Genomic DNA, 12,167 nt, shown 5'->3' with positions numbered 1-12,167 from the left:
GGCGCGGAAGAGGCGTTCGGCGCGGCGCGGAAGACGCGTTTCCGCCTCTTTCGCGCGTGAAGCTCGGGCGAAAGGCGCGAATTGAGCGTTGTGCGAATTGAGCGTTGTGCGCGTTACGCGCGGTAAGCGCGAATTGTGCTTTTTGTGCATCTTGCGGTTCACGCGAATTTGCGGCTGACGCCCGAGTTGAAAAATTTGAACTTTGGCGGAATTTCGCGCCGCGTTAACCAATCAGGAGCCTGCTTGCTGCTGTGGTGGCAGCCCCGCCCGGAGTCACTCACTCAAGCAGTCACTCGAAGCTATATGACACAAGTTGTTATTTCTATAGTGGAGACAGGAATAAAAAGGACCCGCTTGGAAGAGTGTCAGTAAGGACTTTGGGCAACTTGGTAAGTTGTAATACACGCTTCACTTTTGAGTCACGTGACGTTTATCTACCCACGGCGTTTATTTTTCCCCATAGTAAGGTTACCCAATACAAAACTTGTAACTCTCTTGATAAATGCACAAGTAACATCAGTCATCTTGCAAACAGACACTCGCACAGCAGTTGCCCCTCCCACAAGAAGCGGATTTTGCTTCGGACAAATGCTTGCTTTTTCCGCGCGTCTACTCCGCTCTACACGCGCGAATGCATCCAAATTGTTCAAGCGGCAAACCACGCGCGGTAGACGCGATTTTGACGCCCAAACCGCGCTTGGTGTAAACTCAGCATTAAATGTTTAAAGGGACATTCCACTTTTTTTGAAAATGTGCTCATTTTCCAGCTCCACTAGAGTTAAACATTTGATTTTTACGGTTTTTGAATCCATTCAGCCGATCTCCGGGTCTGGCGCTACCATTTTTAGCATAGCTTAGCATAATCCATTGAATTTGATTAGACCATTAGCATCGCGCTAAAAAATGACCAAAAAGTTTCGATATTTTTCCTATTTAAACCTTGATTCTTCTGTAGTTACATCGTGTACTAAGACCGACGGAAAATTAAAAGTTGCGATTTTCTGTGGAGTGTCCCTTTAAGCGTATGCATATCAATACAGTTCTGCAGTCACAAAGTGGCCTTCACAGTTCTCCTTCACAACAGCGTTATGTCTTTGCATCGGATGAGAGCGAATGGTCGGTGCAAAAAAACAGTTCTGTCAAAATCAGTTAGCCGTCGGCACAGCATCTGGCACGTCTCCCATAGCAACGGCAGGGCTTTAAACATCCAAGAGGGCCTTCGCCCGTCCTACAAAATAGCACCGCTGTAAATGTAAACAACACAACAACTAAACAGCTTTGCATGGATTACTCTCACTGCATTAAGCCAAGTTCCTCATTACTGGGGTCTAATTACTCCAATTTATTATGAGCATAATTGCTTTCAGAGCTGAAATCTCTGAACATCTGAAACGCCCATGAGATTCTGACTGAATCACAGCTTCTAATTCCTCTTTTATTATCTTTATTTGTCAGAACTTTCAAGTCTAGTCAAGTCACTTTAATTTGCATAGCACTTCTCATAATATAAATCAGTTCAGGGCAGCTTTACTGTTAAGCATACTACATTTTTAGATCAGAAATCTTGTATAATTCAACCAATCAAAGAACGACTTTGAATCTGATGAAGTGTTTCCATTTAAGCGTGCAATATGCATCAGACATTTGGCCAACGGTCCCTGTAATACCGGAGACTTTTCATTTTTAGCAATCTATTTGCTTGTGTATGTGTGGACAATATTGGCCAAATTGTTTTCCAAAATGGATCTCAATTTCCAACATGAGGGTCATGGGATTGATCCTTAGGGAACACACATACTGTTATAAAAATGTATAGTTTGGAAGCACTGTAAGAGACTTTAGATATCAGCTGTCATGTGGATCATCAGACTCTTTCGGATTTGTTTCCTAAATAAAGTGGATTAGGTTGCTAAACACTAATTTTCACAAATCAGAAATGATTTAATCTGTCAGCTTGTGTCATGGTTCTTTGTGAATCCGTTAAATCCTTCTCACGTTTCTCCACCTAAAGTCAGGTCTGTGCCAAAAATACATATGTTTGGTATGCTGTAACAGGATTTTGAATTCCTCCTTTAATGCAATCTCCATTTCTGCCTCTTAAAAATGATCCAATACAGTGCGTTTGCAAAATATGCCAGATAAACGCTATTAAATTGTCATTCCTACAGATTTGACTAATGGAGCAGCTGTTTCAGATGAACCCGGCACAGAGCGCTCCATGAGATGGACACCATAAAAACCTCCATTTGTACTGGTGCCTTTAAAGGCTCGGCACCCTGCGCTCCGATCCTGCCAAAACACAGAGCCTCTTATTTGATAAATGAGCTCAAGGGATCTGTGGATCTGCTGCCAATTTTTTTAAGATATTTAAAAACACATAAGAACTTCTCCCAGCGTGATCATCAACAACCCTAACTAATCTAGCGATGCAGTTTTGTTTTGGAAAAAAAATGAAAATTTCACTGATGTAAATAAATTATGCTTGTCTCCCAGCTGTGTCTCTCTAATAATCTGCCAAAATATCACCAAGTGGCAAATGCCCCAAATATTTGTCCCAAATATAATTTTTTTATTACACTGTATTTCTTTTTTTACTTCGAATTAGAACTGGAGGCCAGTAGTTATATGTTTAGTTTTCCTACAGACTAAATGTTGTTTACCTGCTGTTTATCTAAATAAAAAATTTTCACAATGTGTTTTAAGTAAGGAATAATTGACGACGGGCCTTGAATTATTAGAAAAATAATACACGTTACAACTCAGGTGTGCATTATTTTTCAATAATTCCGGGGTCAACTATTCTGATTATACTACGGTTACCACACCTCAAGACATCGATCACATGATATATTTAAAGGGATTTGTCCAGCTTTTGTGCTTAAATCGCTATTTTGAGTAGGACTATTTCTTCTGTGTCTCATCCAACGGCTCTTTAGCTTGATCCAAAACGTCATTTTAAAGCTGGCAATGGAGGCTTGAGCCGTTGATACCATTCAAATGCAGTTATTAATGAAGTTATTAGAAAGAGAGCGAGAGCGACAGAGAGAAAAAGAAAGAAAGAGAGCGAGAGCGAGAGTGGGAGAGATTGTGTGTTTCCAAACAGCGCTGTTATTGCCTCGGAAAATCATCTGTCATGTTGTTTTTGTTAGTCCGTTATTACAATTAACTCTGTGAAGTGATATGGAACTGTAATGCGGTCAATAAAGCTGCCTGGAACTACGGTTGCTGTACGTTTCCTAAAAAATAATCAGCCAATCAGATTCAAGCATTCAACGGACCTGTAGTATAATATAAAACTATGCCCCATTTCTAGATGGCAAAAAATTGTTGCCTGTAATAAACCAACATAACATTGCTTGTTGTGACTGATAGCCTTTAAAGGTGCAGTGTGTAAATTTTAGCGGCATCTAGGGGTGAGGTTGCGAATTGCAACGAACGGCTAAATCCACTGCTCACCCCCCGCTTTTGAAACTATGGTAGCCGCCACCGTAAAAAACACGTTATCAAACGGAGACAACTAAGTAAAAAAAGTTAAGTCAGTTAAGGGCTTCTGTAGAAACATGGTGGCACAAAATTGCGACTTCCACGTAAGGGAACCCTCTGTGTATGTAGATAAAAACGTCTCATTCTAAGTTAATAAAAACATAATGGTTCATTATAAAAAGGTCTTTATACACCCCTGATAATATAGTTTTGTATATTATTTTGCATTTCTGTCAAGAGATCCTTTAAAAAATTACACACTGCACTGCCGAACACAGCAAACAGCAGATGTCTGTTCAAGCTAGGCAAATGTCAATCAAAGCTTAAGGACTGGTGAGATGTTTAATGTGAGAAGATCAGATCGTTCTGCTTGCACTAACAAAAGGCTGCTATCCAAGAAGACACAGGTTCACAGGTCTACAAGATACATCCGTCACTTTTTAATACCACAGATGCAGCAACACAATCTCATGGCAACATGAACTCTTAAAAAAATGGTGCACTAAAAGTGGTTCATTAGCTCATAATTATATAGGGGAACCCCTTTAAGTGCTCTATTGCCTATTTTCAGTCAAATGGTTTCACTTACAATGGGTTTCCCTTATGATTGCTGAACCACTTTTAGTGGTATTTATTTAGCACCATTTTTTTAGAGGGTATTTTGAGAGGTTGCTAATTTGTATGAATTTGTATTATCACATATTGAAAAATGTTATAATACCAAGAAGCTAAAAGGAAAAGAAAAACGAATAACAATAATAACAATCTTACTAAAAAATTATGAACAATATGTAACCATGGATGGACCACAAATTTATTGAGATTTATACACAGTGGCGGACATTGACTTCTCTTCCGAGGGGGCACAAATTCAAAATATGCATATGTTAATCATGCATCATGTCAAATTATGAGCCTACTGCACTTGCGTCGAAAGGGTTTATGATAAAAGAGAAATAAAATGTCGCACGTCATGACAGGTGGATTAGAATGCCAATAACCTTCAAAGACATAAAATGTCATCTTGTAATCTTCAACCTAAATATCCCACTTTCGACTGCAGGTGTAAAAAGCACTGCCAGTGCTTTTAGATGATCAAGGATTATTGATGCCCAGTAAGTCAATGTCATCGCCCGTTAGGCATAAAGGAAAACCGCTGAAATCAATACATAGCAAGCATCATAGCTTGACGATTAAATTAATTTAAATGTTTTAAATCTGCTATCATGAGGCGAAAAAATGAGTGACAAACTACAAGGCCTTTTTTGACCTGGGAGAGGACCTGGATCAGGAAAAGTCAGACTTGATCCTTAATTTTCTACATAAGCACAAAGACACTATAAATTATGAGTTTATAGATTTTAGTTTCTCTGGTGTTTAAGTATGAAGTGATACGTTTTTTTTTTTTTTTTGAGCGAGATGAGATTCTGCGATCTGTTAGAAGGAGATAAACATGAACACTTCTTCAATGTCCCTTTTTTGTTTTATTATTTTTTCTTTGAGGCTGTGAGAAACTCTAGCCTTGAACACTATAATAAACCATAACATTTTAGTATCTATAAACTGCTGGCTTCTTCTTAACCACATAGCATCTAATATTCACAAGCCATTGGGGAGAAGACTTTGTGCATAATCTTTGTTATGCAACATTTTTGCAGCCAACAAGTCTGTTTACCGAAGGCTTTACAACACACCTGAGTGCTTGAGGAGATCAATACAGCCGCAGACACAAACAGGATGTTAGATATCAGTTGTTTATACAAGATTTCAACAGTTGCAGTTCTTCCCTGAGCACTGCAGGAACCGCTTGGCATTAGCGGCCAATGGTGGTTTCAGGGTTGTCTGACTACATGCAGAATTATACTACGTGCAAAAACTACCCAAATCATCACCAGTGTAAGCTCTCACAAAAGAAGCCAAACAAACTGTGATCTTCAATTTTGAAGGACCTTTTTGTAAAGATTATTGCAAGACACACTAAAGAACAGGGCCCAGTTGCATAAAGCACCTTAAGTGTAATTTTCCCTTAAGTTCACCCTTATGTTTCCCTTAAACTTAAGAGTGTTGCAGAAAAGACCCTTAAGTTTTTTCTGTTGCGTCTCCATGGCAACAATAGTATTTTATAACAACAAACCTGGGTCGCTGTCGTGAAACACTTAACGATTACCCTTACCTAAGAGAACCGTTTAAGAGATTATATGCAACACAGTTAAATTATTCTCTTACAGTATTTAAGGGGAATTTACCCCTTAAGTGTCATACTTAAGGGAAAAACTTAAGGTGCTTTATGCAACCGGGCCCAGGCCAGTATCTTGGCTCCAGAGCTTCCAGCTGCAATGCCCGGTGAGCATTTTGTCCTAATGTCCTATAATTTACAACCCACAAACCGATAAAGAGCCAGACTAATTATGTCAACTAGCATTTTCTGAATAGCCTTTGATCAAGTTAATCATCGGCTTTCCAAAAAACAGGTGTAGAACATTTTCAACCCCCACCCTTGAAATAAGGGGTATGAAAGCTTAGTTTAGATATTTCTGTATTTGAATAAGCAGTAGGAGGATAAACGTTGCATGAAATTATGAAAGAATCTGAAAGCTACAAAGAGACAAATAATTCAGAAACACTTTCAAGACCTTGATGAATACAGTCGCGCATACTTTAGTGCTGTTGAATGTTGAGCCGACACTTCTGCCTTAAATAGCAACCTGAATGACTCATTCACGTGTCTTAGAAATTCAGTCAATTCAAATGTATTTCCATGGAGCTTTTCCAACATGCACTGTTTCGAAGCAGCTTAACAGAAAACATTTCAGTGCAAGGCCTTTATTGCTTGAATTCAGACCTCAGTATGTCATCACTGTGAGATTAAATGGATACTCAGCCAAATATCAAAATTACCCCATGATTTACTCAGCCTTAAGCAATCTGAGATGCACGTCCATCATCTTTCAGACGGACATATTTGGAGTCCCAAGCTTAAAAATATCCATATTTCAAACTTTATAAACTATAATAGCTTGCGGTAACGACGCCATCTTTACTCGCGCATTCAGGAGAGAGTTGCGTATGCGTAGTGAGCGTTCGTTGCCATGGGTACCTTGCGCAGTAACTGTCGTAAATCGCGTAAGACCAAAATGGCGTCGTTACCTGAAGCTAGTTATTATAGTTTATAAGGTTTGAAATATGGATATTTTTCTTACAAAATCGCATTGATTACCCACACAAGACCTTTATTAACCCATTGGAGTCGTGTGGATTACTTATGTAATGGATGGATGCATTTTTGGGGGGTTTAAAGTCGTTCCCTGATCGCTGTTTTCTATCGTTATAAAGCTTTGAAGAGTATGTGGTCGTCTGAAAGTTGATGGACATCATATGTATCTCGGATTGCTTGATGGTGAGTAAATGTTTGGTCATTTTGATATTTGGCTGAAGTATTGATTTTAGCAACTAAAACATTTAACAACCCTCATATTTAAAATTGTGGACAAACCCAACCGTTGGGAATTAAACCTACAGGTATGCTGGGTTGTTGTTACGCAAACATGGGTTAAACAACCCAACTTTTTTTAGAGTAAAACCAAAACTTTTTATGTTTTTTGCTGCGTCAGAGTGAATTTCACAAACATTTAAAAGGTACACAATGCTTCAGTTAATTTGTGCTCGTTTATTTAAACTGTGTAGGTGTGAAATAAACGATTAATTTACTGTAAACGATTTTGTACTCTTGTACCACTTGACAGTGCAGAACACAATACATAATCAAAGCCAATATGGACCAAGTATGCCGTGGCACTTAATTAATTATAAAGTAGCGCAAAATAAAAAACTGTTAAAAAAACACAAAGATATAATTATAGAGTTATAATAATATAATATATAAATGTATAGTTATTGAACTCTAAAAACAACTCTGTTTTGAAAAGTATGTCTGTATACGGGACAGCGGTAATCTCATTTTCAGGATTAGTGTCTTCTGCTACAGGGACTCTGTCCTATAGCACTGCGCCAGTGCACGCACAGAAATAATTTAAATAAACTGATATAACTGCATGTGACTCAGTGTTTGGGAAACGTTTTAGTCATAGCCGATGTGGCAATGTGTTGATCCGTTCACGCAAGACGAGTTCTGTGCTATTTTTCAATGTTTGCCCATGCGTCAGACGGATGTCTTTGGTAAATGCGTGGCACTTGCCGTTTCTCTTTGGCGTCTCATGCGTTGAGTTTTTACAAATTAGACTTTTGTTTACAAATCTGTCGGTTTTTAACGCAAAGACCTCGTCCTATGTGAATGTGGTCTCAGTCTCAACTAAATAAAGTTTAGATAGTTTCTATCATCCGTTGTCAATGAGTACATTTTAGAACAATTCAAAACGTGTAGGCTATGTGCAGATTACTACATCGCAGTAAACCCCAGTTAATCCTCTGACCTACTAACTCTATAACTTAAAAAAAAAATAGAGACTTACCCTGACAACGCGTTTGGCTCAATGAAATTACCAGAACCAGTAGCAGAAACAGCGAGTTCGTTTGTAGCGCAGTCCGTACGCACATCCTTAAAACACTGTTTAACATGTCCATGTTGAAAAAAAAAATCCAGTCCGGATTACTCAGTGGTTAAATAAAATGCTTGTAAGCAGATGGTTGTGTTGTCTATGCTACCGAAGCTCCGGCTGGTATAAGCGGATTGAGGTTCAGCACCTCGGACAGCTCCCTGCATCCGCGCACCAATCAACCTCAACGCGGCTGGAAACTTCGGACAGCAGCCTGGCGATCATCCAGCACAGCGTCATTTGACTCAGATTGGAGCTTTTGCGTGCGGGGAGGTACGGAGAAGTATTACATCTGATATACGAGAAGAGATGTGCTACCCAAGAACAAGTTAAACTTGAACGCAATTGCTTGGGGGACTCCCAACTGACTTAATTTACTGACTAATATTTATTGTACTGGCAAAAATTGTGTTAGTTAATTGCAAAATTAAATGGTGTTGGTTAATATGAGTGTTTCTGTATAGCTAGATCACTGTGCTAAGGATAAGGTTTTGATCTCAGGGTACACACATACTGAAAAAAAGTAGAGCTTGAAGGTATATTTGTAAAGCATCAAATGTGTGTAAATGTAAAAAAGTTAAACTACAGTAGTTACAAGAAAGGGTCTAGCATCATGTATTAGCAGATGCCTCAGGGTTTGATATATTTCTGAAAGAATGCAATGAATTTCATGCATTTTAAAGAGGCCAAATACTTCTGGGGCCACATTAGATCCACAAGAATAAACCTGAACTTCAACAAACACTGTTATTAGCATTAAGATCATTCAGTTGCAACAACAGGCCCTCCTGGCTCTGTTTTACAGTTTATGTTGTTTAGCTAATGCCTGTGTCGCATCGCTCAGACCTTCAACCAGAGATTTCAGCTCCACAGCACTGCTGAGTCTGTCTACTTGGCTAATGAAAATCAAGACCGTGAAATACAGTGACTGCTGTGTCAAGGCAACGAAGCCATCATCAAATTCACAGGCTTATAATTTATTTCATATGGGATGCTGACTAAACAGCCATTAACATTACAGAAATGATAATCTACAGTATAACCTCCCATATCTGGAGAAATGGTTTTGTGAATTATGACCTTGTGAATTAGGCTTCACTTTGACTGTAAAAATCATAAAGAAACAATGTTATTTTTTAGGTTTTTACACATTTAGTGTTTTTGAAAGTTTTCTCATTGGCCAGCCCTTCAAAATATAGGCAACACCTAATACCCACACACAAATGCAGCTGTTCATGGTCAGTAAGCTAAGGTCACTTATGTCTACCGAACAAACTGTATCAAGGAAAACCACATGTTTAAAAAAATGATACTTGAACTCCATTTCTATACTTTCATGACATCCCACATTATCTTAGAGCCTGTATGCTTTCGAATACCCTTAAGATGTTATCAGCTTAAGCTTACATAATAGTTTTTATGCTTCTACATAAAGTTTTTTTGTCAGTTCTATTAAAACACAGCGGTAGGAAACAGATCTGAACCTCGGATTTTAAATCATGATTTTAAAGGTTTTTCTTTTGCTGCATCTCGAATCGTACTCACAAACCTGGCTGTGGACACTTTTAGGACCAAGTAAATTATTCATCAGGCAAGAACAAACATTGCTCTGTTTGCATGTAGGGTTGGTAATATTAATATTCATGAGGAGGGAGTTCAGACTGCTAATAAGTCATTTTAACAGAAAATGGTTAGTTGACATGACATTTTAAGTAGTCTCCAGCAGTTTTACATTCAATACTTAACCAGTTGGCATAATAGTTCTATATTTATAGGCTATACTATTTTATGTTTGAAGTCCCCATGAACAAAATATTTATTTTAGGCTTTAATACGAATATGTAAGCCTTACGGATATTAATAAATTTGCACTGATGGGAATGGTATATGTGGGCTTTTTACTAAAAAAGCGCAAATTTAATAACACAGGCGCAACAGCTGATTTCCATAATGACCAGTGCAATCTACTAATAACAGCGGAAATTTGTTCATAATAAGCAGAGCTGATCTTGAGTTCAGCAACACATCGCAGCGGAAAATTGAAACAGCGTCAAACTTAAGTCAAGCTGTTAAGTCAGGTTGAAATCAAAACCAATGCTAAACTGACACCAGATGTAACGTCAGGTTGACGTAAAAAAAATAACGTCTGCCTTGACGTCCAGATGTAATGTCGGGTTAATTTCAAAACCAAAGTTGGATTGACGTCAAGCTGTAACATCGGCCAAATGTAATGTGGGTTTGACATCCAAAACAAACGTTGGACTGACGTCCAGATGTAACGTCAGGTTGACCTTAAAAACCAATGTTGGCCTGAAGTCCAGATGTAATGTCGAGTTGGCACCAAAAACCAATGTTGGCCTGATGTCCAGATATAATGTCGAGTTGGCGTCAAAAACCAAAATTGAACTGACATCCAGATGTAACGTCAGGGTAACATTAAAACCAACATTGGCCTGGCGTCCAGATGTAACGTCGGGTTGACGTCAAAAAACAACATTGGACTGTCCTCCAGATGTAACTTCAGATTGATGTTAAAAAACCCGTCAGACTGATGTCAAGGTGTAACGTTAGATTGACTTCAAAACCTAAAATCGACCAGAGGTCCAGATGTAATGTTAGTTTGACATCCAATTCAAATGTTGAAATGATGTCTAGATGTAACGTTATTTTGACGCCCAAAACAAACGTTGGACTGACGTCCAGATGTAATGTCGGTTTGACATCCAAATCAAATGTTGAAATGACGTCTAGATGTAACGTTGGTTTAACGCCTAAAACGAACGTTGGACTGATGTCCGGATGAAATGTTGGTTTGACATGCAAATCAAACGTTGAAATGACGTCAAGATGTAATGTTGGTTTGTTGCCCAAAACAAACTTTGGACTGACGTCCAGATGTAATGTTGGTTTGACGCCCAAATCAAACGTTGAAATGACATCCATATGTAATGTTGGTTTGACGCCCAAAACGAACGTTGGACTGATGTCCAGATGAAATGTCGGTTTGACATGCAAATCAAAAGTTGAAATGACGTCAAGATGTAATGTTGGTTTGTCGCCCAAATCAAACGTTGAAATGACATCCATATGTAATGTTGGTTTGACGCCCAAAACAAACGTTGGACTGAAGTCCAGATGTAATGTCGGGCAGACGTTTCGTTTCGGTTGGAAAATGATGCTGACATCAAAACCCAAGCTCTTTTTCAGGCGGACCAAACTCAAGCCAGAAATCAGCCAAAAAGGTGCTTTTTGCATTTGGTTGGCTAGACTCATGTGAATGCATAGGGCTGTAAACACAAGAGAGCAGCATTGAGCCAGAAATGGACAATGTAAGCCATCTTCGGCCCAGAACATGTTTCTGGGTTCCCCTTTTCTTTGTTATTGTGAATGGAAAATAATTATTTTTCTAATCCTGGCAAATGTCAAGACACAACGTGATGAAACAAGGTGAAATTTAAACCAAATGTTGTAATACCTCAGGCCTTCATTGAACTTTACAGGCAAACCAGAATGCTGTCAGATCTCGCTAGAAAAACAAGCGCTCTGATCTACAAGCACAAAACAGGTGGCACTAAAATTGGTTTGTGAGATGTTTACAGTATGGGGGGGGGGTTACAAATGTGCTCACGTAGCCTATATACAGTGCAAAAGATATTGAGTTCAAACCCAGGGAACACACTTTAAGTAAGTCACTTTGGATAAAAGTATCTCTCAAATGCATACATGTAAATGGTTACTCTCAAGTCAAATCATGTCTCTGTACTCTAAAATGTTCTCTTCATGATACAGAGAAGCATCTAAAGGAGGTATTGGTCACGCAGTAAAAACCTGTGGAGTTTTGATGTGCTTTACAATTTCGTGCAGTGGGCAGGTGCAGCTTCTCTTTCTGCTTTCTGGTCCTCCAGACTCTTTTGATATACATAATTGCATCGAGATTCATTCCATTTCAGTTTTTTTGGCACAACAATGATAATTCACTTACTGAATGGGAATTATGCTCTATTAAACTGCTACTGACCTTCACATTGTCAGAAATCTCACACCCACTCCATTACACTGCAGGACTGGAGGGGTTTCTGCTGTTAAGCGCAGTGAAATGTTTCATTTAATGCTTTATTAATCATCATGCAT

General features: G+C 38.8%; 1 protein-coding gene across 3 annotated transcripts in view; it reads right to left on the bottom strand.

Annotated features, from left to right (window-relative positions):
- The window catches only part of sez6a (seizure related 6 homolog a), a 36,348-nt gene extending 28,050 nt beyond the window's left edge, over positions 1-8,298 (bottom strand). For 2 of the 3 annotated variants that reach the window (XM_065260586.2, XM_065260587.2), the window contains exon 1: positions 7,953-8,298. In XM_065260586.2, coding sequence (XP_065116658.1) covers positions 7,953-8,064 — 112 coding nt within the window. In that variant the 5' untranslated portion in view covers positions 8,065-8,298. The remainder of the gene's footprint in view (positions 1-7,952) is intronic. The other variant, XM_065260588.2, reaches the window with a different exon arrangement.
- Between the last annotated feature and the right edge of the window lie 3,869 nt (positions 8,299-12,167).

This window comes from Paramisgurnus dabryanus, chromosome 10 (assembly GCF_030506205.2).
Source record: "Paramisgurnus dabryanus chromosome 10, PD_genome_1.1, whole genome shotgun sequence".
Taxonomy (NCBI): Eukaryota; Metazoa; Chordata; class Actinopteri; order Cypriniformes; family Cobitidae; genus Paramisgurnus; species Paramisgurnus dabryanus.
Note: the sequence above shows the minus strand (reverse complement) of the source record. Positions and strands in the feature narration are given on the sequence as shown.